Source organism: Pongo pygmaeus, chromosome 16 (assembly GCF_028885625.2).
Source record: "Pongo pygmaeus isolate AG05252 chromosome 16, NHGRI_mPonPyg2-v2.0_pri, whole genome shotgun sequence".
Taxonomy (NCBI): domain Eukaryota; kingdom Metazoa; phylum Chordata; class Mammalia; order Primates; family Hominidae; genus Pongo; species Pongo pygmaeus.
This window is the reverse complement of record NC_072389.2, coordinates 80,004,517-80,031,921: the sequence shown is the minus strand read 5'-3', so window position 1 is coordinate 80,031,921 and position 27,405 is coordinate 80,004,517. Positions and strand designations below refer to the sequence as shown.

At 57.9% G+C, this 27,405-nt stretch overlaps 1 protein-coding gene across 1 annotated transcript; it reads left to right on the top strand.

Moving 5' to 3' along the window:
* Positions 1–385: 385 nt before the first annotated feature.
* On the top strand, positions 386–24,430 carry SEMA7A (semaphorin 7A (JohnMiltonHagen blood group)). Its single transcript, XM_054452041.2, has 14 exons — positions 386–641; positions 14,760–14,911; positions 15,402–15,443; positions 15,742–15,834; positions 16,033–16,117; positions 16,263–16,373; positions 16,994–17,133; positions 17,756–17,940; positions 18,775–18,883; positions 18,976–19,174; positions 21,709–21,836; positions 22,011–22,165; positions 22,365–22,426; positions 22,736–24,430. The coding sequence occupies exons 1-14, from the start codon at positions 470–472 to the stop codon at positions 23,095–23,097; spliced, it is 1,995 nt and encodes a 664-aa protein (XP_054308016.1). The 5' UTR covers positions 386–469; the 3' UTR covers positions 23,098–24,430.
* Positions 24,431–27,405: the final 2,975 nt, after the last annotated feature.

The following is a 27,405-nucleotide window of genomic DNA, read 5'->3' as shown; positions in this document are numbered from 1 at the left end:
CTCAGCAGGGAGCCGTGTCCACTTAGGCGAACCCATCCTCCGAGGACCATAGTCCTCAGGGTGCGAACCACTTAGCTGGCCATAGCAAGGTTGTTGGGTGTTGGACTCCTCTGCGCCCTTGGAGAGAGGTCCTCCACGACTTCTACGCCAATCTTTTTACGGGGTGCGGGGAGTGGAACTGAGGCCCAGAGAGGGGATAGGGCCTGCCGCCCCTGGCAGAAGACCACAAGTCTGGCTTGTCCGCAGCTGGGCTTTCCCCCTAGAGTTGCCCGGGAGAGGGTGGCGAAGGTTCCCCCAGCAGTTCCGCTCTCGCTCAGGAAAGCCAGTGAGGCGAGAAAAGGCTGCGAGGGGCGGGGGGAGGGGCGGGGTGGGGTCAGCACTGGCTCCGCCTCCTGGCGCTAGGGTCTGCCTGCGGCCGGGCGCTGGCTCAGTCTCGGCTGATTGCCGCTGTCGCTCCCGGGGCCACGGGATGACGCCTCCTCCGCCCGGACGTGCCGCCCCCAGCGCACCGCGCTCCCGCGTCCCTGGCCCGCCGGCTCGGTTGGGGCTCCCGCTGCGGCTGCTGCTGCTGCTCTGGGCGGCCGCCGCCTCCGCCCAAGGCCACCTAAGGAGCGGACCCCGCATCTTCGCCGTCTGGAAAGGTAGGCGGCGCCGCGCGGCCGGTCGGGCGCGGGATCAGACGCTGCGCGGGGCGGGTGCGGAGTGTGCTGCACCCGGAGGGAGTGCGTGCGCGCGGCTCTGCGGGTCCCGGGCTGTCCCCGCGCTGTCCCTGCGTGGAGCGTGTGGGTTTGGGTGAGTGTGTGTGAGTGTGCGCGCTGGCACACCAGAGCCGGCTGTAACGCTGCGGCGAGCGAGCGGCGGGGGCCGGAGCCCCGGCTAAGTCGCACCAAGTCCCTGGCAGCCGGGAGCCGCAATGCCCGGGCGCCAGGGGAGGGGGCGGGCCCCTCTCTCGGCCCCGAGCCACTCTGGGTCCTCTGGCTCGGGGGCTTCGGCGCAGGACCTTTCCCCGCCCGGGACCCCAACCCGGCTACCCTCCTCTTGAGCTGCGGGCTCTGCTGGCGCGCGGGGCGCAGGCTGGGCCGGCGAGGGGGGCGCGGACCCCTTGCCGCCGCCGCCGCGCTTCGGCAGCGGGAACAAAGACCCCGCCGCCTGCCCCCGCCCCCGCCCCGGCCCGGAGCTCGGGCCAGGCAAGGGGGTGGGCACCCTGCGGCGAGGCGGCGGGACATGGTGCGGTGCCGGGGCTTGGGGTACCAGGGCGCTGCCTCTGCAATACCGGGACCGGCCGCTCCCCCCTTGCCCGCACGTGGCAGTTGTCACCAGAAATCGGCTCCAGCGTTGGGGGGCAGTGCCCGTTGGGTGGGGCACAGCCGTTGGGACCCCCAGGCGGTGGATCTAGGGCGGGGGTGCAGCCTTTAGGCCAGGGTAGATATGAGAACCTGGGGGACTGGAGTCTCCCCCAGGGCACCTCAGTTTAGACCCTGTACTATGGAACAGAAAGCCGGCTAGGAGGGGGTTTGAGGCTTTCTGCCGCGAGGAACTGATCTCCCCTCCCCTGCATTGCACACAAATGCCTCCCCGCCCCCAGGCCAACTTGGCTCTGTCCCCAAATTTGGCGTGTCTGCGGCCCCCCTGTCGTGATGGTGGGGGACTCGCAGTGGGGGCTGGGGGAACTGGTCGGGTCTGGCCCCACCGGGAGCCTTTTGATGCCTTTGGCAGTTTGCAGGGATTGCGGGAGTCTGAGCATTATCTGGGGCAGGTATTATTAGCAGAGGGGAAAAAAAACCATACACAAAACGAGTGGCCCGAACTGCCGCAGTAGCTGAGGGAATGTGACTTGCCCAAGGTCACTGAGCAGTGTGGGAGCTCAGGTGCAGGCAGGGGCTCTGATCTGGCACAGGACCAGTCCAGGTTCTGGGTTAGGGAGGGGAGAAGGATTTAGGTGGTTCAGCGACCATGAATGAGGTGCTCTGGGGACCAGCTCGGCCACCCAGCCTGAGGCGCTCCTGGAGGAAGCCGAGCAGTGCTGCTAGAGCTCTGGCCGCCTGTGCATGGAGGAGGCCTGCACACCCCTCTGCCATCCCAGCTCCAGCCCAAGTTTCCTTTGCCCTCCCAGCAGCTTTGCCTTCCCTCAGTCCCCTTGGCTGTCTTGGACATCATAGCGTGTGGGCACTCTGGAGGGGACAAATGGCCATGTCTGAGTGTTCTGGAATCTTTCCCTCCATCAAACCCCTTGCATTTTGACTCTGTTTGCCTGTCCCACAGTCTTCCCATGACCCCCCACCCCCACCCCACTTAATGCACACCCACTTCTTAGCACTTAATGCATACATCCCATCCTGGGCACTTAGTTCCCACCCTGAGGCTATTTAAAGCTGCTTTCAGTCCTCTTACCCACTTTTCGAAGCTCCCAGCCTAGCTCCATGGCCTACCCCCACTGCCCGCAGTTCACTGCTGTAGCCACACTGGCTGTGTCCTCTGCTTAGTAATGCACTGTTGAGCCCCGCTGGCTGGGGTCTGCCAACCGTTCACCAGTCTTGTCCAACGACAGTCTGTGGTCTCCTTCACCAGTGCCAGGTGCCCCACTGGCCAGACAGGCCCTGCCATTCACCTGCCCCCACCCCCAGGGCCACCAGCTGGTGATGGTGTGCCCGACTGACAGCTGCCTCCTGTCTCCTGTGGGGTGACACATGGCAATCGGACAGGAATGGGCTTGGGTAGGACAAACCCAGGAATAGGGTAAGAGGGGGTCTTGCTGGAAGCCTAGAGCTCTGTCTACCAGTGGTGGGTGGGAGTATGGTGGTATCCAGGAATGACAAAATCAGGGATGGTGGTGGTTCTGGAGCCATTTCTCTATGAGGCATAGATGGGGGTTTTAGTTTTGAGTCAGGACAGCTGTGGGGACTGGAATAGGTATGGAAAGTTCTTTATTTTCTGCTGCTTGGATCCCCAAGTTCTAGAGAAATATTAAAGCAGGGAACTCTGAGAGGGGCCCAGCCTGCACTGATCAGGGAGGTTGCTGCCTCTGCAGCTTGATGAAAGTCCGGCACAGTGTAGCTCAGGCCAGGGAGAGAGATGGGCCATCATGTACCTGCTGGGTGTCCTTGAGCTCCACACTTGTCTTTGACCCTTAGAGCTTGCCAGAGCAAGAAAGGCTGTAGGGGTTGTCCCCCAAGAGCTGTCACTGACACATGGGCCAGTCAAGGATGTGCATGTGTGGTCCTGATCTTCCTGCAAGCAGTAACTGGAAGGGAGTAGATTGCAGGTGAAGGCTGGGGCTTAGCAGGAGGTTGGCATGCCTTTGTAAGCTGTGCACCCCTCTTCCATTTTATCAGTGGTTGGAGGAGCTAAAGAAGGCTTGGAACCCCAAGGTCAGAGGTGAACCAGCCTGTCCATGGGGAAACAGAGCCCACATCCCCAGTCTCAACCTGCCCAGCTGGTTCTGCCCTCCCTCGCTTTTGTCCAATGAAACAACGGGTTGTTATTGTTGACTTGGTGGCTGCTGGGGAGCCATTCTGGGGCTGCTCCTCAGGGCAGGAGGTTGTTACCTCCTCCAGGGGATGAGGTCACATCTGGGGCTCCCCAAGCATCAGCATTTCCAGTGGAAATCCTTGCCCCCTTGGGGACTTAGATGTGTTCATCACCTTCAAGGTGAACTCCCTCTGCAGAGTCTCATGGTGGGGGGGGCAATTCCCCGGAGGAGAGGGGGAGTTTCCTAAGCTGAGAGAGATGCTTGGTGAGGTCACCAGGAGCTTCCTACCAAGCTCTGTGACCCCTCTGTCCTGGACAGTGAAGATTCTGAGAGCAGGTCCGGTTGAATGGACGCTGGCACAGGTCCAAGGATGACCACGGTATAGGGGAGAGAGCTGGGAGGTCGGGAGCCTGGTTCAGGCTGTGACCTAATTTGCTCTGTGACTCTGGCCAAGTCTTTGCCTTTTACTGAACCCCAGTTTCCCCAAATGCCCAAAGAGGGTAGGGGAGGGGGCTCATCCTTTTCTGAGATTTAATGTCTTAGGATTTCTGTCTCTCTGGGATGGGAGGGGCTGGGCAGAGTCTGTGGTGGCCTGTTTAAATCTTAGATTTCGAGAAATCTGGAGGAGAAATTGAAACCTGGGAAGTCAGGGGAAACCCTTAAGTTCGCGTTCTTTCCTATCTTTTTCTCTCGTGGGCCAAAGGCTGAGGATCATTTGGAGGAAATGGATCATTAGCTTGTGCCCTCAAGGGTGGACATATTCATTCAGCAAACATTTGCCAGGGCCAACCTTGTGCTGGTCTTGGAGCTGAGCTTGGGGATCTGGTGATGAGGAACAACATGATTCCGTGCCCTTGTAGACCTCTCAGTGTAGATGTACATCGGCAGATAAACCTGCAGGTACAACAGAATGTGTAACAGAGAGCAGCTATGGGCACTGAGGAGATGCCTAACCCAATTTTCCAAATCAGGGAGGGCTTCCTGGAAGAGGTAGCAAGCTGAAATGGCAGGAGGAGGAGCCAGCTGGGGGAGGGAAGGAACAAGAGGAAGCACCCCACTTAGTAGGATTTTAAACCCAAGAACTTACAGTTAGGACCACAGAGAGGAGAGAAGCCATGTGAGGGGCCCCCATGTGAAGAGGCGTTGAGTCAGCCTGGGCCTGGGGGCTCCCGAAAAGTTTGAAACTTGTCCAGCTGGGCATAGGTGAGGGGATACCTGTCATCCTATGGCTGGCGCAGCAGTGGGGAGGAAGGCTGCACCCACTGGAGAAGGGCCGTGGCAGTCAGGGAAGGCCTCTTGAGTGCTGGCAAGGCCATAGCCCCATCACAGCTCCCTGGTGGGAGGCTGGGTCTGGGTCCAGGGAGACCACGGCTTTCCCCATTGACTCCTGACCGCAGGACAGTCTCCAGGTGAGAAGGTCTGTCCCTCAGCTCTGTCTTCTCTTGCTCTTCCTCTGCAGAGATGGAAGGAACATGGAGGTGGCGGGGTGGGGGTGGCATGGATAGGTCACTGTCTGGGCTGAGGGTGGGGCCCTGGGGAAAGCAGGGAAAGCTGGGCTCTGTTTTTTGAGGAGGGCCAAGCAAGGTGGGATGTGAAGCTCAGTCCGGGGGCAGGTCTGGCAGCCCTCAAGGGGCAGTAGCTGGAGTAGATGGGCCACTAGCTGACGGTCTGTCCACCCCCAGCTTCACACGGCTCTGTCACAAGAGACTGACTGCACTTCCCCTGCTTTGGTCGGCAGCTCTGGACTGAAAAGTTTCCACTTCTCTTGATTTCCTTTTTTGGCCCAGCGTGGCTGCCCCAGGAGCCTTCCTTCGTCCATGGTTGGGGGAGGAAGGGGCCCTTAACCTGTCCTGCCTTCAGAAGAGCCAGGGTTCCATACCCTTGCAGGGAGGGCCAGCCACCAGGTGTATGGCCAGCTGTCCTGTCCTCAGGGAACCAGGCAGGCCAGAAAGAAAGCAGGGGGATGGAGGGCCACGGCGCCTTGTTGGGCCCTGCCTCCTCAGAGGACAGAGTTCCCCCTTCCCTTGCCAGCCAGGCCTCGAGGGACTGTCCCCTCTCTGCCCCGAATGGTATGGGGTGGCTCTCCAAGCCCTTTACTCTCCCTGGCCCTGGCCTTGCCATCTCTCCAGAACTGTGCCCAGCCTCCCGGAAGACCTCTGTCCCTATGCTGCACCCCATCCGGAACACACGGCACACAGCTGCCGCCTTCCCCAGGCCCTGCATGGTGGCCTGGCCCCACTGCCTCCTAGACTCCCACAGTTCTTCCCTCACTGCTCCCTGGCTCCCCCACTCCTCTCTGCACCCCACTCACCCTCCTCCTCCTTTCTGCCCAGAAAGGAGGCTGCTGGTTCTTTCTCAGTTTCTCTGAGGAACCTTCTTGGATGACCCCAACCCACACAGCCTGACAGCGCGAGCTTAGGATGTCAGGAAAGAAATGTCAGAGATTAGCTGGGCCAGCCAAACATTCCACAGATGGGGAAACTGAGGCTCAGAGATGACAGGGACTGGCCCAAGGTCACCCAACGAGACAGGCAGAGCTGGGACCGGGGCTGAGTCTTCTGAGCCTGCTTCTGCCCCAGCTCTCAGCCTGTTTCCAGCTTTCTGTCTGCCATCATACTCTGTCCCAGGCTGGGGGCCCCTTGAGTGCCTTTCCTCTTCTGCTAGCTCAGCTGGGCCCAGACTCTTCCTGCCCCAGTGCTGTCTGTTCCCAGGAGCCGCACCAGCCATGAGTGTCCTCTCTTCAGGACCTTGGATTCGGACCAGCTCCATATACCTCTTCTAGTCTTTCCTCAGGTGGGCTGGGCCTTGGGTCCCAAGGACAGGTTGATCTGTGTCCCAGCTCGGGCTAATCAGGTTTTAACTGTCATGACAGCCTGGGATTAGGCTGATCCTGCCATACCTTCTGCACCCCATGCTTCTAGCCAGAGGCTTGGGCTCTGTGCCAGCACCCCCGGGTGACCCCTCATCATGGAGGGCAGCCAGCCTAGGTCTGTGTTCAGCTCCTCTGGGAGAGAGGCAGGAAGAGAAGCCCTGGGTTTGCCCTTGGGGAGCCCCCACATTCCTGGAGAGGTGGGTCTTCTGCCTGTGAAGTAGGGTGGACCCCTGGGGAGGTCAGGAATGACCTGCAGATGTAGCCTAGGACTGTGACAAGGAGGTGAGAGCAGGAAAGGTCAGTGTGGGATGGTGCAATCAAGGAAGACTTCCTGGGAGAGGAGGAGGAGCCAGGCTAGAGCTAGGAGCAGGGGCATAGGGTGGGGGCAGAGTGCAGAGTAGACAGCTATTCATATTGTTGTTTGTACAGAGTCTCACGCCTGTAATCCCAGCACTTTGGGAGGCCAAGGCAGGCGGATCATTTGAGGTCAGGAGTTTGAGACCAGCCTGGCCAACATGGTGAAACCCCGTCTCTACTAAAAATACAAAAAAATTAGCTGGGTGTGGTGGCACACGCCTGTAATCCCAGCTACTTGGGAGGCTGAGGCAGGAGCTCTGGCCCAGCCTGTCGAGGAAGGAAGGTCACTGTGATGACTTCCTTGGACATCCTGGACACACGTGATCCTTCTGCCTTGGTCTCCCGAAGTGCTGGGATAACAGGCATGAGCCATGGCACCCGGCCCCACAGAGTACTTTATGTTCTGAGCAGAGATCTCAGGAGACTTGTCTTCCTAATCAGTCACTCAGGACCAGGGCCCCACGCCGCACCTCGAGAAGATTCCTGCCCCACTGTGGTAACTTAGGATCTTTAAGATGGAGAGCACCTCTTCCATGATTGAGAGAGAGACAGGTGGAAATAAAGATTTTGTTACTAACAGGTCTTGAGGGATACCTGGTGTACCTGAAGCCACACACAGGTGGAGGTCAGGGAGCACGTGCAGGGTGGGGGGATCCATGGGCCAGCATCTTTATGGGGTCCAAGGTGTTATTCCAACAAGTTTTCCACAGGGAGTTTGTTTTGTTGTTGTTTTGAGATGGAGTCTCGCTCTATCACCCAGGCTGGAGTGCAGTGGCGCAGTCTCAGCTCACTACCACCTCTGCCTCCCAGGTTCAAGCGATTCTTCTGCCTCAGCCTCCCAAGTAGCTGGGAGTACAGGCGCTCACCACCATGTCTGGCTAATTTTTTTGTATTTTTGGTAGAGACAGGGTTTCACCATGTTGGCCAGGCTGGTCTCGAACTCCTCACCTCAAATGATCTGCCCACCTCAGCCTCCCAAAGCGCCAGGATTACAGGCGTGACCCACCGTGCCTGGCCTCCACAGGGAGTTTTAATTGGTGGGTTTACAGCAAGCAGTCACGAGTTCCAGGAGGTCATGTTGTGACTGAGACAAGGTCACTGGCCTATCTGCACAGTCCATGCAGGCTGTGGGACAAGGTCAGCGGGACCAGTCAAGTGGGCTGTATGTAGCCATCCCACAGGGAAGCAGTCACCAGGAGATGACTGTCTACGGTAGATATCTGGATTGAGCACATGGAGGAACTGGGAGGAGGTGGGGAGCTGGAAACGGTGTCAAGGTTGACTGAGCCCTGCTTCTGGTGTGAGAAAACCCAGCTTATATTCAAAACGGATGCCAGGGCAACATCAAAGCATAGGAATTCACTACATTCACCTGGGCCTGCACACCTGTGCTCACTGGCACACACTCTTCAGGGTGTTACGGGCAGAGGTCAGGACTTCATTGGCCAAGTAGCCTCTAATTAGGCCCCACCCTCTGTAGGCTTTGGTCTCCTCATCTGTCGGGGAAGGGCTGGCCTTGGAAGCCTCCAAGGGCCCATCTCTGGAATACAATGTTATAAGCACAGATTCTGGAGTCAGCTTGCCTGAGTATGAACCTCTGCTCCATCTCTTACTAGCTGTGTAATGCTGGGTAAGTTACTCAGCTTCTCTGTGTCTCATGGTCCTCATCTGCAGAATGGAGATAATAGAAGAACCTACTTCATGAGAGTCCAGTGATGATTAAATGAGTTAATATATCTAAAAATCATTTGGAATAGTGCTTGGCACATAGTAAATGCGATGGAAGGGTTGGGTGGTAGGGGCATCATCATCATCGTCATCATCTTCCTCCTCCTCCTCTGGCATCTCTGGTTTCTGATGGAATGCAGCCCTGGCAGCCCAGCCCCTGCCAGTTCTCCCTAATGGGCTTTGCTGGCTGGCTGCCCTTGCTCAGTCTCCCCTGCTGGTTCAGGCTAAGGCTAAGACTGGGGAACCTTCTGTTTCTCAACAGTCTTCCACCTGCCTCCCTCCCTCCACTTGGGGTGGTGTAGCCATTCTCCGCCCTCTCCCCGACCCCTGTCCTGGCTCTGGGCCCAAGGGCAGGCCCTGCACCGCTACCCATTGTCTGCTTTGAAGGAGCCACCAGCTGACTTTGGCCCCACTCTGGGGCTTTTGGAACCTGCTGGGCTGGAGAACAGCCAGAAGGTAGACAGGACATGATGTTTGTCCTGGGCTTCCGGCCTTCCCTGGGCGTGGGCTCAGGGCCTCTTACCCACTCCAGCTGGGCCTCAGTGCCAGCCTTCCTACCCTGAGTCCCTGAATCCTGCTCAGCACAGCCCCTCACCAAGGGACTTGCTTTCCACACTGTCCCTTCTCCCCAGGACTTTGCCCCAGACAGTCTCCCCAATAGCCAAACCTTTTTCTGGTCCTTTGAGCACAGTGGTCCCGTGGGGAGAGCATCCAGACCTTGGTGGCTTGGAAGGGCATTCGTTTTCCTGTTTGTAAAACGGCAATACAGATTGTCCTGCCTTCTTTGCAGGGTGGCTGGAGGTTTGGTGGGCCGGTCAGTGGAAGCAGATGAGAATGTCAGTTTCTTCTGCTGCCTCCACTTCCAGAAAACTGACTTCTCTGGCACTCAGAGAGTCACACTTTCCCAAAAAGACCCATGGACTTAATCCTGATTGTTTTGTGATTTGTTTCAAGAATCCTGGTGGATCATAAAACCCAGGCCCAAACAAGTACCAGCACCCACCCCGACTCGCACCCAGCTAATCCACAGGGAGCAAAATGAACCCAGGAAGTCCCAGCCCCAGTCACCATCACAGCCAGCCAGCTGTCCAGCCACCAAAGAGATAATGCGGCTTCTTGGAGCCAGGGCTGAGCCACACATGAGATATACTCGCCTCCCACCCACAGCTGACCTTGGTGGGTGGGAGGATGCTCCCCTTTGGCCCAGCACACAGCTCGCTCTTCTCATAGCTCATAAAGAAGTTAGACTTCTCACTCCTCCATGAGCTGAGTGCTGTCTTGAGGCCCCACCACCTGCCCCAGCACACAGGCTCTGCCCCTGCCAGGCAACTAGCTAATCTAGAACCTAACCCTGCCTGAGAGTTGCCAGGACCCACCTGCAACCATGACCTATCCTTAGCACCAAGCCGGTGCCACCCTGGAAACCAGGCTTCTCACACCCTCTTCCTGGCCATATCAGGAGAGACAGAAACATTTGTTCATGTACTCCCACCCCTAGTGGAAGGGTTTCCTCTACCACTCTGACATGCACGGCACCTACACTTCCACCATTAGTCACTCCTTTGGATTTAAGGCTTTGATCACTAAAGGCCCCTGGGAGATCAGGGCCTCACCTGGAAGGTGGGTGGGCGGGTGATTCCCTTTAGTTATCAGGTTAGTGACTCGGCACCTAGTGAGCAAGAGAGGGAAGGATAGAGTAGGGATGATTCAGGGAAGTAGGGAGAGGCTGAATATACAGCTTTTTGCAAATCAGAGGCTCTCTAGGAAGCCCAGGATGTGATCCTGGAGAGAAGCAGCTGGGTAATGGGTACTGGAAACTTGGAGCTTCCCTCGCTCTGTGTCCTTGAGCCGGTGGTACAGCCTCTCTGGCCTCTGTGTCCTTCAGTTCAATGACTGTTTAGATCCTCTCCCTTCCACCTTGACATGTGGATGTGGGATTCCAAAGGGTGGAGAGGCTGCAGGCTAATTCCGGGGCATCACGTGGGCCTTCCGTCTACTCTCTTTTCCAGGCACATAGTTGAGTGAGGGTGTGAGGTAGGCCTGGCAGTGCAGGGGTGGGGGCACAACTGTGGGAGGAGGATCCTGCCGGATGTGCTGGCTCTCCAACCTGAGGTCGGCCTGCTTTCTGCTCTTTGGCCTGGGGCCTCTCTGACTGCCTGACTTAGGCATTCTCTGTGGGGGTCCCCACATTCCTGCCATTTTCAGAGCCTGACTCTCTGCCCACTTTCAAAAGGCTCCTTGAGGTTACATTCAAGGCCCACTGGGTCAGTGGGTCAGGTTGCAAGGCTGGCTTTGCCAGACCAGAGCATGGGACCCAGCCCCTTCACGGACAACAACACCTCCCACTCTGCCCTCCCCTGGAGCTGCACTCCTCTTTCACAAACAACAAGAGTATGAGGACAGCGGGCCAGACGGTGACAGCACCAGAGTGAATGAGAAGAGGAAGCGTGCTCCACCAGGCAGGCCTGAGTTAGGAAATGCATGCCAGAGGCCCAGACTTGCCACAGTCGGTCAGCTGCTGGGGTGGTGATCGAGGGTAGGGTCCCTAAGGAGTCAGGCCCCATTCTTTCCAATGGGATCAGAGCCCTGTGAGCACCCGGCCCTGGGGCTGTGTCTGGTGGAGGTTATCTCCTACAACCCAGCCATCCTTGCAGCCCTTCTGTCTGGCTGGAGCTGGGCCTTGCTGGCCCTGCCACCATGAGAAATGGGACTCAGGGGAACTATGGAGTCCGGCTGGGTACGGGGCAGCCTGAATGTGCTTTCTTGGTCCAGCACAAGTGAGGACTGGCTCAGAATCACATGGGGCGGGAGGTGGGTTGTCTTGTTCTGGACTGCCTCTGGGCTATGCCCTCCCCATGTGTCCCTAGCCCCCTCCCCTACCTGAACCCCTGGTTATTCTGGGAGCTTTTAGCTACCACTTAGTCAGCCACTAATGCGTCAGGCTGGGGAGTGAGGGGGGAGACACGGTGCCAGACGGTGCTCCTTTTAGACAAGCAGGATGGGAAGCAGGGGGAGCCGGGAGGTGGGGGACGCCAGAGGATGGGGAGGCATTTTCCACTCCTGGCCCTGCTTGTAGAGTTCAGGCAGCAGGGGAGAGTGGTGGGCAGTGGGTCAGTGTGTCCTTGGACAGGCTGCGTCTTCCCTCCCCCATCACACGTGGGCCTCAGCTCACCTTCCCGATTATTCTCTCATTAGGACTCTGCCAGGCTGCAGCGCATGGCCTCTGTCCTCCGTACAGCCACCTTCCCCACCTTTGCTCAGGTTGTGTCCTCTGCCTGGCTTTCCCTCCCGGCCTGTTCTGGGCCCATCCAGCTTTTATCTACCTCACCTCTCCCTTTGGGTTCATAAAGCATCACAAAGAAAATGTTCAGGGATATGACACATACTCCCTTGGCCTGGCCTTTTTAGGGGCAGCCCCTGGCCTCGCTCAGCCCCTGCCTGGGCAGAGACTCGAGGCCGGCCCTGACGGCTTGGTGCTGCCTTCACTTCCAGGCAGCCCTCCTGCCCCTGAGCCCCCAGCCCCCGCTCCTGCCAACCTGAACAAAGCTTCCTTTCATGTATTCATCGAGCTGCTGCTGCTCGACACTTCCCGGGCACAATCAGGCCTTTTGAGGGCCTCGGGCGGTGCGGGAGCCCAGGCTGGGGCTGGGGTGGAGAATGGGCCAAGGCCTTGTCCTGGGGCTGAGCTGGTGTCATTCCCTCTAGCCCATACGCATCACCAAGAACAGAGCTGGGAGGGGCAGGAACCTGGGGGTCATGGGAGGCCGTGGTCCTGGGCTCCTGTTCGTTTTCCTGCAAAATGGGACGAACAGTCCCTGCTTCCTCCACCCTAGCCGTTGTGGCTAGGGTTTGAAGGGAACTGGGCTCAGGCTTGCAGATCCGCATGGGATTGTCCGGGCCCTAGTGCCGCAGCTCCTACCTAGGGACCAGCAGCCCTCACCCTTCCTTCATGTCTTCAGCAGATACTTTGTGGGCAGCCCTGGGGTCCATGCTAAGACAGTTTTGCCGCTGTGGAAGCTTTCTGTGGTGTGGCTGTCTGACCCCTCAGATGTATTCCCAGGGTATGGCCAGGCCTCCCCCTCAGACCTTGCTCTCCAGGACCCAGTCATGCCTCTGCCATCAGGCTCGACTCCCTAGGGCAGGACTGTTTTCCTCTTCTCTTCAACAGCCCTGCAATTCCTAGACCAGGGCGCCCCCCCCAGAGTCCTGTCTGGTGCCTCTTTTCCCTTGAGTAGTTGTACATTGGCCTTGCTGGCCCCCTCGGAGACCTGGGCCTGTGGCCTTGGTGCAGGAGTGGGGCTAAGGGGACTGATGGAGGTGGCTAGCACAGTCTGACGGCTGGGACTTTTCTGCTTTGACTCCCAGGGGCTATGGATCTCAGGTCCTAGCCCAGCATCTCTAGATGCAAACACGCACCTTTTCCTGGCTGCCAGGCTGGCTATCGGTGGATGGGAGGGGAGCAGGAGGGGAGATGGGGCTGCAGACTGTCTGGATCCCTGGCTGGGCCATAGGGGATGGTGGCTGCAGCTTGCGCTGCGGGTGGAAGGGGAGTTATGGGAGCGGAGTCAGGAAGACCGTGTCTGTGACCCCAGCACTCTAATTTTATCCCAGAAAGGGAGAGGGAGCAGGGCAGCACCCAAGACCTGCCAGCTCTCCCTCCCTCCCTCCCACCGAAGTGCCAGTACCTCTCAGCCCTTGCTCTGCACATCTGGGGCCTACAGGGAGGGAGGCTTGGGGGCTAGGGAGGGCTGATATCCCCGGAGCTGTTCAGTTGGGCTGTTTGTGATATGCAGCAGGAGAGCCATGCCACCCAAGGACAGTGAGCTCAGCACTTCTCTCTGTAGCCTGCCATGCTCCTGAGAACTGATACTCCAGCCTGGGACAAGCTAATCTGTCCTGCCTGCTGGTGTGACCTTGGCATGTCTCACAGGGCACCTCAGCATTCTCCTCTGCACCGTGTGCCAGACCACAGAAGAGGTGAAGAAGGCTCACTTCCGGGGGTGACCTGGCCATGAGGGGATGTTTCTTAAAGATGTGGTGGCACAGTGTGTGGTCCAGCTGCTCCTTGCCCCTGTTAAATGCAGAATCAATAGGGATGGCTCCAATGGGAATAAGAGGGATCGGGGGCAGAGTTGAGGAAATGGTAGTTCTTTTTGGTCAGAGCTGGAGCTTGAGTGTCACTGCCAAGCTGGCTGCCCCAGAGTTTCCTGCAGCTGAAAAAACAGTGGTCAGACCCAGTTCCTGGGTGAGGCCCCAGGCTGGTCAGAGGTGGGAAGATGCTGGGTGTGGCTGATTGCTGGGGGCACAACCACAGGCCATCCAATCCCTATAATTTACTCCTGCAACCAGGACAACCTCAGCAGTGTCACTGGAGATGAGACACCTCCCCAGAGGCAGTGGCTGCAGTCAGTTTCTGTTTTGGGGAAAATTTTCCCAGTCAGCCCTTCTGCTGAAAGGCCCAGGCTGTGCTCTGTGAAGGTCCTCCTGTCCCAGAGTTGCTGGGGAGGAAGAGCTGATCTTCACCCCCCCGGAGAGCTAGCATCCTCATGGGTGAAACCAGGCCAGAGTGGGCCATGGAGCAGAGTCCAGCTTGGTAGGCAGGAGTGTAGGCTCTGGTTCAGGATCTGCTACTGCCCTGCTTCCGTGTGCCCTTGGGCTGCCCCTCCCTTGGCCTCTGTTTTCCCATCTGTGAAATGGGAGGGAGTAGATGTGGAGATTCCTTTCCTCATCTAGTCTAGTGCTCACTAAGGGGCTGGGGATGGGCCAGGAGGGGTTGGAGAGGGATTCCTGAAGGAGGAGAAGGGGTTCTGAGCATTGTGATTCCTGGGAACCTGGACTCCAAGTGGGGGTGCTTGAAGGCCCTGCTGCCTGCTGAAAGGCCCGGGGTTGGGGGACGCTGCTTGCTTTGGCTTAGGGCAGCAGAGAGCCTCCCAGAGCATGGCCAAGGAGCCCTGGTCCTCCTGCCGGAGCCCAGCCCTCAAAAGTGCGTGCCAGAGGAAGGGATCTGTTCCCCCAAGAGGTCCCTAAATCCTTCCCCACTCTGAGGTCACACATACTGTGAAGGAAGGAGAGGCTGCCACACTAGGGGAGGGGCTGTGTTGTGGGTGAGGACAGCTGGTTGCTGGAGCCCGTCGGAGGATCTCTTACTTCTCCTGTCCTTGGCTCTCTGAGTCTGGGTGCCACCCCAGCCCAGAGCTTGTCTGAGGCCCTGCCAGGACCCTGAGCACCAAGCACTGGTTGTCAAGCAGGTTCCGGTGTGCCATGTGGAGGGGACCCAGAGTCTTCTCTCTTAGGACCTGGCTTCAATGTTTCTACTAATTGTCTCCTCCTCAGGCCATGTAGGGCAGGACCGGGTGGACTTTGGCCAGACTGAGCCGCACACGGTGCTTTTCCATGAGCCAGGCAGCTCCTCCGTGTGGGTGGGAGGACGCGGCAAGGTCTACCTCTTTGACTTCCCCGAGGGCAAGAACGCATCTGTGCGCACGGTGAGCCTCTCTCTTCCCCCAACACCCCCCTACCCTCTTATCTCCCCTCTGGCCATGCCAAGGGTCCTCAGGGAATCCGAGGGAGCTGGCATCTCTTCCTAAACTGCCCCCACCTCCGTATCCTATAAATGGCTCCTGGGGGAGGCTCCCTAAAGGTAGTCCAGATTGGAGTGGGGAGCTGGGGCGGTGTGGAGAAAAGCAGGAGCTAATGGGCCTGGCCAGCTGGGCAGTGCTGCTGCGGAAAGCCCAGGCTGGAAGCTGGGCCCCAGAGCCCATGGCTGGTCTTCTGAACCCTCTGGGCCTCAGCTCTGGATATGAGACCCTGTTTGACCTCAGGTAGATCACTCACCCTCTCAGAGCCCCAGTTGCTCATCTGTCAGATGAGAATAATGGTTGCTTCCTTTGGGGCTTATTCTGAGGCTGTGTGGAAAGCATTTCAGGGGTATCTCACCCCTGGCAGAGTGAACTAATGCTTCTCCCCTTCCCCCAGGTGAACATCGGCTCCACAAAGGGGTCCTGTCTGGATAAGCGGGTGAGTGGGGGAGGGAGTATGGAGGGGTCTGAGCCACTCGGTAAAGGGAGAGGAGACCCTGAGGGTCTAAGGAAGGAAGCATGGCCCTGCCCCGCGAGTCCCAGACTGATGGGGAGACGTGGTCCTCTGTGCTTAGGGGATGGCGTCAGCTGCACCCACTCTGGGCTGTCCTGGGAGGCTGTCACCTATGCTCAGCCCTTTTGACACCTTCTTCCCTGATCCTGGGGGTCCTACCGCTAGGCCTGCCAGGGCCTTCCAGCAACCAATTTCTCTCCTCCCTTCTCTCTTCCCTGGGCAGGACTGTGAGAACTACATCACTCTCCTGGAGAGGCGGAGTGAGGGGCTGCTGGCCTGTGGCACCAACGCCCGGCACCCCAGCTGCTGGAACCTGGTGAGAAGGCTGCTCCCCATGTGCCTGATCAGCTCACCTTCTACTGGGTGGGCTTCTGCCCTTCATGGTGGGAAGATGGCGAGACTCCAATGCTGGCCTTGCCCTGGGAGGATGGGGCCCCTGGCCGAGAAACTGGCCGTCATGGGAGGCAGTGGCTGTGGGATTATGTGGCCATCTGACCCTCTGGATCTCCCACAGGTGAATGGCACTGTGGTGCCGCTTGGTGAGATGAGAGGCTATGCCCCCTTCAGCCCGGACGAGAACTCCCTGGTTCTGTTTGAAGGTAGGGCAGTGCTGGAGCAGGCGCCCCAGGGGGATGCTTCTGAACTGGGCTGGGAGAGGAGTGGTCAGCTCTTTGTCCAGTGCCTGGAGGAGGGACTTCCAGGAACTGCCTGCCCTTACTCATTTCTCCCTCCCACTGACCCCAGGGGACGAGGTATATTCCACCATCCGGAAGCAGGAATACAATGGGAAGATCCCTCGGTTCCGCCGCATCCGGGGCGAGAGTGAGCTGTACACCAGTGATACTGTCATGCAGAGTGAGTCAGGCTCCGGCTGGGCCGAGGGTGGACAAGGGGGTGTGAGCACCTAAGGTGGCAGATGGGATCCTGATGTTTCTGGGAGGGCTCCCTGAGGGCTGTTGGGGCCATGCAGGAAAGCAGGACCTTGGTATAGGCCTGAGAAGTTAGGATTGGCTGGGAGCAGAGGAACAGACAAGGTGTAGCAGTGGGATGGGCCCAGCGCTCTTCAGGAACACAAACAGAGGGAGCCCCAGACCCAGCGCAGGGTCCCCAGGAGCCAAAGTTTATCCTCTGCTGAGTTCACGTGGAGGCAGCCCCCAACTCCCTCCTCATTAGGGCTCTGCCAATTGGGCAGAAGTGACATAGGGGCCCCTAGGGACCTTCCCCCAGTCCCCAAGCATGAAGTCATCGCTCCTGGGCCGATGACATCTTTGTAGGAAGAGGGCAAAACAGGTGTGGGGTGGAGGTGCAGGGCCTAGGGCCCCTTGGGGTGTTGGACCTGATGTTCTGAGTCCTATTCCAGATCTGATTTGCCATGGTTTGTGCAGACCCGAAGGAGGGAGGAGAGTGTGCATGGTTGGGATGGTCTCCCGAGCAAGCTTCCCAGCCTTACGCCCACTCGCCTCTGTCCCTGGCAGACCCACAGTTCATCAAAGCCACCATCGTGCACCAAGACCAGGCTTACGATGACAAGATCTACTACTTCTTCCGAGAGGACAATCCTGACAAGAATCCCGAGGCTCCTCTCAATGTGTCCCGTGTGGCCCAGCTGTGCAGGGTGAGCAGGGGCGTGAGGGCTGCTGGCTACATGTCTGTGCATGAATAGGCCTGAGTGAGGGTGAGTTCTGTGTGTCCGTGTGCATGTAGAAGTTGTGTGGATGTATGAGTGGGTCTGTGTCAGGGACTATGGGAGCAGCTGTGTGTGCATGGAGCGTCATGTGTCTGTGTGTAGGTAAAGGTAGCTGAGCTCCTGTGTACGTATGATGGCATGTGAGCGTGTGTGAGTATGATGGTGTGTGTGTGTGTATGTGTGTGTGTGTTTTGCCTGTGTGAATGTGCTGTGCCACGTGTGTGGGTGTGTGAGTCAGTAAATGTGTGTCTGAGTCCGTCTGCCCTGTGGGGACCTGGCATTCTCACCTGCCCTGACCCTGGGCACCGCTGGCCCTGGGCTCTGGATCAGCCAGGCCTGCTTGCTGGAGTCTCATCTGGAGACCTGCCCGCTGGAGTCTCATCTGGAGACCTGCCCTGAGTCCTGGGGCACCCCCGGCAGGTCCTGGCCCCTCACAGCCTGCCTTCCTCCTCTGGGCCCAGGTGCTGATATTGCTGGCAGTGGTTTCCTGGGGTGTGTGGGGAAGCCTGGGCAGGTGCTGAGGGACCTCTTCTCCCCTCTACCCTTCCAGGGGGACCAGGGTGGGGAAAGTTCACTGTCAGTCTCCAAGTGGAACACTTTTCTGAAAGCCATGCTGGTATGCAGTGACGCTGCCACCAACAAGAACTTCAACAGGCTGCAAGACGTCTTCCTGCTCCCTGACCCCAGCGGCCAGTGGAGGGACACCAGGGTCTATGGTGTTTTCTCCAACCCCTGGTGAGTGGCCCTTGTCCTGGGGCCAGGGCTGGCATTGGTTCAGTGTCCAGTAGGGACAGGAGGCCTTGGGCCCTGCTGAGTGCCTGCCTGGTGTGGCACGAGCAGGGGCTGCAGGCTCAAGAGGCTGGGCTGTTGCTGGGTGTGGGGTGGGGGGACAGCCAGTGCGATGTGTGTACTGTTGTGTGAGTGAGTCTGCACTCATGGGTGTGTGTGCATGCCCTATATGCACACTCATGACTGCACTTGTGCCTGTGTGTCCCACCACCTGCGTGTGCCCAGAGTGGACACTGGGCCCAGGAGGAAGCTGCTGAAGCATCTCTCGGGGAGCTGGGTGCTATTACACCTGCTCAGGCACTGCCTGAGCCCGATAATTCACACTTCTTAATCACTCTCATTGATTGAAAACACGGCAGGCAAAAGTGTTGGGTGTGTGTGGGGAGAGTTAGGGATAGAGTGGAGGAAGCCAAGACCCTGCTCTGTGGCCCAGGCTGGGAAGGGGTTGGGGGTCTGGCCTCCTGGGGCATCAGCATCCCACAGCCTGTGCCCAGGGAGGGCTAGAGAACTGCTCAGCCTATGTTGGGGTTCCTCCTGCCTTGGGGTTGGGTAGAGCAGATGGCCTCTAGACTCAGTGATTCTGTAACAGGACACAAGGTTGTGGTTTTAGATTGCAGCACAAAGAAATTAGGCTGAACTCCTCTCCTTCCTCCTCTCCATCCCTCTCCATTTTCAGTGGTGTTTGGCAACTCAGTGCCAGGCACAGGGCTGGCCTGGGTGAGTGGAGGTGGATGGGTGGGTTGTGGGCCCCCCATTGAGCTGGTCTCCATGTCACTGCAGGAACTACTCAGCCGTCTGCGTGTATTCCCTCGGTGACATTGACAAGGTCTTCTGCACCTCCTCACTCAAGGGCTACCACTCAAGCCTTCCCAACCCACGGCCTGGCAAGGTGAGCGTGACACCAGCCGTGGCCCAGGCCCAGCCCTCCTTCTGCCTCACCTCCCACCACCCCACTGACCTGGGCCTGCTCTCCTTGCCCAGTGCCTCCCAGACCAGCAGCCGATACCCACAGAGACCTTCCAGGTGGCTGACCGTCACCCAGAGGTGGCGCAGAGGGTGGAGCCCATGGGGCCTCTGAAGACGCCATTGTTCCACTCTAAATACCACTACCAGAAAGTGGCCGTCCACCGCATGCAAGCCAGCCACGGGGAGACCTTTCATGTGCTTTACCTAACTACAGGTGAGAAGCTACCCTGGGACCCTCAGTTTGCTTTGTAAAAATGGGCATGAAAGGTGTAAGGAATAATGTAGTTAACATCTGGTTGGATCTTTACATGTGGAAGGAATAATTCAGTGACTAGAGTTGTCAGGGGTTAATGTGTGTGGGTGTGGAAGAGTCAGGCAGGGAGAGCTTCCTGGAGGAGGTAGGGGCAAGAGGGAAAGGGGGATGGGAGAAAAGCAAGCATTGGGTTTGGAGGCGGAAATCTGGAGAGTCTGAGCAAAGCCAGGTGCATCTTTGGTCCAGATGTCTGACTCAGGGAAGAAGATGGTAGGAAGAGACGTGGCAAATGAGGAGGAGGGGCCTGAACCACAGGGATCCTGGCCTCAGCCAGGCAGAATGAGGGAGTCAGGTCCTGCGCCTGTCTTTGGGATTGTGCAGGTGAGAGGAAACATTTGAGGAGTTGGTGGGGCACAAATTAGGCAAGAGGAAGGAGTTCCAGGGGGCAGAGGCTTTGCCATCTCACAGAGGACAGGGGCAGCTTCTCCTCTTCCCTGGAGTAGGCCCTGCTGGGCGAAGCTGGGTGGAATGCCCTGGGAGATGCTCCTGCATTCTGGAAAGCCACAGGACACGGAGGAGCCAGTCCTGAGTTGGGTTTGTGGCAGCTTCCCATGCCAGCTGCCTTCCTTGAGACTGGAAAGGGCCTCTAGCACCCCTGGGGCCATTCAGTTCAGGCCCAGGCGCCCAACCTCAGTTGTTCACATTCCCCATGTGATCTCCTGTTGCTGCTTCACCTTGGAACTATCTCGGCTTTGGTGACCTTGTAGGAAACTAGAACCCCAGCACCATGGTTTGGCTCCTGGAAGCCTTGGGGAGAGGAATTTCCCACAGGGCAGAGCCTGGGTCCTGATTCCCTGCCTCTTTACTCCCTATTCATCCCGGCTACACCCTTGGGCCCCCGTCCTTGCTCGGCAACAGTAGTGGCTGGCACAGCTGTTGTGGTCAGCCAGGGATGGCAGGGCACTGGGGAGCAGGAGAGGAGAGGTCACACAGTGCAGGACTGGGAGCAGGAGCTAGGACAAGGAAGGCTGGACTTGGACCATTGATTCCCTTCCTGCAGACTTGGGAGGTGAGCACACTTGAGTGATTAGAGAAGGTGTCTTGGTTCTCTCCAAGGGCCGTGCAGGAGGCACCGTTTTGGAGCCTGCATCATTCATATTGGGGCTAGATTAAAAAATAGAACTTTCTGAGTCCTCTGCAGAGAATGGGAGGCTCTCACAACTGGGAGAAGTATTGGCTCTTTTCCTGAGAATTTTGCCAAGGGGATGCTGTTACTGGGGCTGGTTTGGAAGGAGGTATAGGGCAGTATGTCTGTGAAGGCGGTGGCTGGGGTGGGGGCTTATCAGGCCCAAGGAGCATCTGGCCACATCTCAGAGTCCACAGATGAGGATCACGGATGTGTAGAGGAAACATCCTAGGCAGGCGATCATCTGACTGTTTTTTTGGGGCAGGTGATGCCCTGGGAAATTGGGAGGGAGGGAGAGAGGGAGGTAGGCTATTCTAGAAACTGGGACAGCAGGTGAGGTAGGATTGGGAGGACCAGGGGTCAGGGTGCCCATTGGTCCCTCATTGTGAACGGAGAGAGCATTGGTCTAGGAGGCAGGCAGCTCGCTTATAAGACCTTGAGAACTCTTGATTTAGAATCCAAGATCCTTTTTAGATCTAAGATTTTATAAAATTAAGATATTCCCTAAGATCAAATGCAACGTGGAGTCCTGAATTGGATCCTAGAACAGAAGAAGGACATTTGTGGAAAAACTAGTGAAATCCAAATAAAGTCTGTAGTTTTGTTAGTAGTAATGCACCAATGTCAGTTGCCTAGTTGTGACAAATATACCGTGGTTATGTAAGATGGTAACATTAGGGGGAACTGGAGAAGGGTAGATTGGAGCTCTCTGTACTATCTTTGCAACTTTTCTGGGCATCTAAAATTACTCCAAAATAAAAAAATGTATTTAAAGTAAATATATTCCCTAAGAGTCCAGGAGGCAGGGGAGTTGTAGAAGCAGCTAAATGGTTGGGCTCTGACAGATTTGAGTTCCAACTTGGTCTCTGCTGCTTGCCAGCTGTGTGACCTTGAGCAAGTGGCTTAGCCTTTCTGAGCCTGATTTCCTTATCTGTGGAGTGAGGAAGATGACAGCCACCTCGCAGGGCTGTGGAGGGTTAAACGAGGTGATGCATGGACAGCAGCCGTACTGTCCTTGCTGGTGTGGGGCTCCTGCTTCTGTTCTTCCCGTGCAGCCTTGGGAATGTTGGAGGCCGTATCCAGGGACCCGTGGACCTCCCGGGATGGCCTCTCTGGACCAGCCTTGGAAGGTTCCAGGCTGCCCTTAGGCTCCCACATTCCTCCCCAGTCACGCTCTCCTCGCCCTGCCCACACCAGTCCTGTGACCCTCGCCTGAGCTGTGACTTCCCACCCCTCCCCGGCCTAGAGGGAGGCTGCCCGGCCCCGCAGTGGGACTCCCGCCCACTGACCCTCTGCCCACCACACACAGACAGGGGCACTATCCACAAGGTGGTGGAGCCTGGGGAGCAGGAGCACAGCTTTGTCTTCAACATCATGGAGATCCAGCCCTTCCGCCGTGCGGCTGCCATCCAAACCATGTCGCTGGATGCTGAGCGGGTGAGCCTTCCCCCACTGCATCCCATGGGCTATGCAGTGACCGCAGCTGAGGACAGGGCTCCTTTGCATGTGATTTGTGTGTTCTTTTAAGAGCTTCTAGGCCTTAGGGCCTGGACGTTTAGGACTGAGTGTGGGGTGGGGCCCGGGCCTGACCCAGTCCTGCTGTCCTTCCAGAGGAAGCTGTATGTGAGCTCCCAGTGGGAGGTGAGCCAGGTGCCCCTGGACCTGTGTGAGGTCTATGGCGGGGGCTGCCACGGTTGCCTCATGTCCCGAGACCCCTACTGCGGCTGGGACCATGGCCGCTGCGTCTCCATCTACAGCTCCGAACGGTACGTTGGCCGGGATCCCTCGTCCCTGGGAGAAGGTGGGTGTGGGAGAGGGGGAGGTGTTGTCGGGCTGGAGGGGGTGGCGGTACTGGGCCTTTCTGGTGGGACCCTCCTCTCTGCTGGAACTGCACTGGGGTAACGACAGGAAAGCCAGGTCTGCAGCCTTGTATCTGCTGATCCTCTTTCGTCCTTCCCACTCCAGGTCAGTGCTGCAATCCATTAATCCAGCCGAGCCACACAAGGAGTGTCCCAACCCCAAACCAGGTACCTGATCTGGCCCTGCTGGCGGCTGTGGCCCAGTGAGTGGGGTACTGCCCTGCCCTGATTGTCCTGGTCTGAGGGAGACATGGCCTTGTCCTGTGGGCCCCAGGCACGTGGGGCAGGATACAGTCCTGCAGAGGGAGCCCTCTTGGTGGGGTGAGCGAGACGGGAGAACAAAGGAGGAAGCTGAGGGCTGGGTTCCCCACGTTCATTCAGAAGCCTTGTCCTGGGATCCCAGTCCGTGGGGAGGACACATCCTCCCCTGGGAGCTCTTGGTCCCTCCTCACGGCTGCTTCCCCCCTGCCTCCCCAGACAAGGCCCCACTGCAGAAGGTTTCCCTGGCCCCAAACTCTCGCTACTACCTGAGCTGCCCCATGGAATCCCGCCACGCCACCTACTCATGGCGCCACAAGGAGAACGTGGAGCAGAGCTGCGAACCTGGTCACCAGAGCCCCAACTGCATCCTGTTCATCGAGAACCTCACGGCGCAGCAGTACGGCCACTACTTCTGCGAGGCCCAGGAGGGCTCCTACTTCCGTGAGGCTCAGCACTGGCAGCTGCTGCCCGAGGACGGCATCATGGCTGAGCACCTGCTGGGCCATGCCTGTGCCCTGGCCGCCTCCCTCTGGCTGGGGGTGCTGCCTACACTCACTCTTGTTTTGCTGGTCCACTAGGGCCTCCCGAGGCTGGGCATGCCTCAGGCTTCTGCAGCCCAGGGCACTAGAACGTCTCACACTCAGAGCCGGCTGGCCCGGGAGCTCCTTGCCTGCCACTTCTTCCAGGGGACAGGATAACCCAGTGGAGGATGCCAGGCCTGGAGACGTCCAGCCGCGGGCGGCTGCTGGGCCCCAGGTGGTGCATGGACGGTGAGGGGCTGAGAATGAGGGCACCGACTGTGAAGCTGGGGCATCGATGACCCAAGACTTTATCTTCTGGAAAATATTTTTCAGACTCCTCAAACTTGACTAAATGCAGTGATGCTCCCGGCCCACGAGCCCATGGGTCGGGGAGTGGGTTTGGATAGGAGAGCTGGGACCCCATCTCTGGACCCTGGGGCTGAGGCCTGAGTCCTTGTGGACTCTTGGTACCCACATTGCCTCCTTCCCCTCCCTGTCTCATGGCTGGATGGCTGGTGTTCCTGAAGACCCAGGGCTACCCTCTGTCCAGCCCTGTCCTCTGCAGCTCCCTCTCTGGTCCTGGGTCCCACAGGACAGCCGCCTTGCATGTTTATTGAAGGATGTTTGCTTTCCGGACGGAAGGACGGAAAAAGCTCTATTTTTATGTTAGGCTTATTTCATGTATAGCTACTTCCGACTGCATCTGTATGAAAATACCAAAACTACATGCGGGGGGTGGGAAAGGGAGGGGCTGGGAAGGGATGGGTTGGGGAGGGGGGTGATCCCAGTCTGAGGCTCCCGGGGATGAGATAAGAGTCTGGAGACGGGCATGGGTTCTTGGAGAGTGGCATGAGCTGGCTCTGCCCTGGGAGCCCGGTCTGAGGGGGACGTTGTTGGAGCCCCCGGTGTTGGGGGTGGTTATGGGAGGGGGTGGGGTGAGGGAAACAAGGGAGAATGAAGGAGAAAACTGAGCCCTAGTTTCACCGTGTTCATTTAGAAGGACGAGCCGGGTCCTCAGGGGGAGGTTCCAGGACTCTGCCCTTGGCGTTGAGGGTTGGGGGGCGGGGGGCCTCCTCCCTTCCTCTCAGCCCCCTTCCCCAGGGGCTGTGCTTCCATGCTCCTAGCCTCCCACCTTCGCTCAGGACATGTTATAACTTAGGCTAAACTGTGAAAATTCCAGTGGGGATGGCCTGGGCCGAGCTCTCCAGGCAGGCGGCCCTGCCCCCAGCCCTGTCCATCCATTTCAGGGGGGAGCTGGGTCCTTCTCCAGCTGTGTCTGGCCACCCAGGGCAGGGGCTGGGGCCAGCGGCCTTCCAGCTTTGGCCCCTGCACCTCTTCTCAATGCACTTTAATAATGTAACATATTACTAATAAACAAGCTATTTATTTACCTGCGCCTGTTCCTTGCCTGCAAAGCTGTCCTGGTCAGGGGGTGTTGGTGGGGGCTCCTGTTTATTACTCGCCACCCCCTGGCTGCATGAGCATCACATGCATTCTTTCATGTCCTGGTTAGGGCCCAGGAGCCGGCTCAGCAGGGCTGTAGCTAGTGAGAGGCAGGAATGGGGACCTGAACCCACGACTCCTCAGCAGTGTGCTGTTTGCCCGAGCCTTGATCCCAGAGCCCCGATAGCACATGCACCCCTTTTCCCCATTCCCAGCCTCCACTTCCCACCACTTCCCCTGGAAGGCCTGGCCTGGGCCATGCTAGAAACAGCCTCGGGACTCCCTGCCTTCAAGGGGCAGTTCTGGAGGGCAAGCTGATCAAATGCGGCCCTGTGGGATGCTGTGTCCTTGAGTGTGTGTGCAGGAGGCTGGTGCCGGCTGAAGAGATGAGGGAATGGGATTTGCTCCAGGCAGGATAGGGGTCTGGGTGAGGGTCGGAGAGTAGGGAGGGACCTGTGGGGAGGGTTTATGAGTGATGAGGTGGGATTTGAGTTGTAGAAACTCAGGAATCCCTCCAAGATCAAGTAAATAGGTTTTAGAACACATAAGTTTGTGCAGGAAGGAGCCTCTGAGGCTGGGGTGGAAGGCTGCAGGGGAGTTAGGAGGCTGTCCAGTGGCGGGTGGAGGTCAGGATGAGGGCAGTGGCCCTGGGATGAAGGGCAGGGACAGTCGGGGGCACTGCAGATAGAAGTCCAGATGTCCCCCAGTGGCCTCCCCTCCCCTTTGTTCCCTTCTCTCTGTCCCCTGTCCCTGGAGGCAAGGACCTAGGCCTTTGGGGTCTGCTAGGTGTTTTTCCTGAGCAGTGACTGCTGGAGGGGTCCATGGCAGACTTGGGGCAGTTCATTTCTCTGTCTGAGCCCAGCTTCTGGTTGGCTCTGGCAGACCCCACAGGACTGGAATTGCCCCCACCCACAGTGCTCCCTCCCACTTCAGTTTGCTCTGCACTCTCATAGCCAGCCCATTCTTGAGGATTCTCCCCATCCTTTTCTCCCCCAACACTCGGCGTGCCCTGGGGGACCAGCAGGTACATGGGACCAGGGGTCTTTGGGAGTTTGGGGGACCCAGAAGAGCCCTGGGCAGCTGGGGCAGAGACCTGGGGCTGCTGCCACCATTTGTGGTCCTGGGCAGACCCTCGCCTTTCCCGAGCCTCATTTCTCTCCTGTGTAAAAGGCAGGGCTGGACCTGGGCTTCTGTGGACCCTTTCCTGCACATCTTGTCTGTCCCAGTCTGTCTGTATTCCAGTGCACAGCCAAGCATCGGCAGCAGGACGGGGGTTTCACAGGCTCCTGCTCAGCAAGCTGGAGGCTGGTGGCAAAGCAAAGGATGGGAGTGAATTCCAGCCCCAAATGGTCTGAGCGGCGAGTGGACAAAGTGTGGGTTTAAGCCTTGGTCCCTCCTGGAGTGCTGGTGGTCTCCACTGAGTTCCCTGTCCTCTCTGGGCCTCAGCAGCCTCCCTCTTTCCAGAGATGCTCTTGGTGCTCTGATGGGTCCATGGCAGGGGATTTGAGTGATGGAACCCACTCCTTTGTCTCTGTGGAGGCACCAGGAGAGGCTGGGCTGGGAGGGAAGCCGTGTGCATTAAGGCATGAAATGAGCCCGTGTAAATTCCATGTAAATGAGCTGGCAGGGAGGCCAGCCAGGCACAAGCCTCCTGCCCTGTTTTCCCCAATGGACAAGCAGCACAGCAGGCCTCTGGCTGGCGGTGTGTGGGCAGGACGGTTAGGCTGGGCCCGGGTGGTGGGACGATCTGCTCTAGCCATAACCACACGATATCCACAGTCCCAGCACTGGCTTCTTGAGGGCCAGGCCAGGGACCGGAGCCAGGCCAGGGGCAGGAGCCAGGCCCATCCTTCTCCCCTCTCTTGTGCATTCTTGTTGGGGAGGAGGAAGAGGGATGAGACTGAAAGCTCAGCTCTCCTGGGGATGGCAGCAGGGAACTGCAGATTTCGTTCTGCCTCCCTCCCACTTTAGGAATGTGAAGAGTCATTACGGTTTATCCCCCATCCACATGTCCTGTCATCCTCTCTCCCCGAGGGAAGGCTGCTGTCCTCTTGTCTCTCTGCTACATCAAATCATACCCTTCCAGTCTCTCCTCAGACTTCTACCTTCCTTTGCTGGAACCACTCTATGTATTTGCTCCTGTGATTCCCTCCCCTGGAATGCCAGGAGGAGGATGCTCCCAGGCCAAGATTTCAGAACGACCTGGAATTCTCCAGAGGAATCCTGGATCCCCCCTACACTAATGCCTCAGCCTGTTCACTCCTGATCTTTGGGAGGGTGCACCTGAAAGCAAGCTCTGGGGTCCCTGGGGGAGAAGGCACAGCCCCTGCCCTGGAGACACTTAAAGCCTGGTGGGGAAGGGCGGTGGGCTGGACGGTGACCATACGTGTGATGGTCCTAGGTGGGAGGGAGCTCAGAGGAGGCACCTAACCCATTGAGCGGAGTGCTCAGGGAAGGCTTTGAGTAGGGCATTAGAGGATGTGTAGAAGTTCCCCAGGAGGAGAGCGACTGAATGGAGAGGGAACAGCATTTACAAAGGCCTGGGAGTGTGAGAGGGCCTGGGGTGTTATGGGCTGGCTGGAGTAAAGTTAGCTCCATGAAGCCAGAGGTCCTTAGCAGTTTTGTTCACAGCTGTATCTCTAGTACCTAGAACAGTGCCTGGCACATATTAGGTGCTCAAGACATTCTTATTGAATGAATGAATAAGATGAGAGAAGGGAGAGTATCTAGAGGTAAGACTGGATGACTCCATCAGTTCCTGATCCTGGGAACTAAAGCAAGATCTTTATCCTGCAGACACTAGGGAGCAATTGAAGGATTTTGAGCAGGGGTGGGGTAGATGATAATGATAATAATGGTGAGGATAATGGGAGCCTGAGATCCATGTTTTCTTACACCCCATTTCTTACACCAAAGACCCAC

Bases quoted from the DNA above. Each gene is read 5' to 3' on its own strand.
- SEMA7A (XM_054452041.2), top strand. From the start codon at position 470: ATGACGCCTCCTCCGCCCGGACGTGCCGCCCCCAGCGCACCGCGCTCC. The intron at 15,835-16,032 runs GTGAGAAGGCTG...GATCTCCCACAG, and splicing joins ACCCCAGCTGCTGGAACCTG to GTGAATGGCACTGTGGTGCC. The intron at 16,118-16,262 runs GTAGGGCAGTGC...CACTGACCCCAG, and splicing joins CTCCCTGGTTCTGTTTGAAG to GGGACGAGGTATATTCCACC.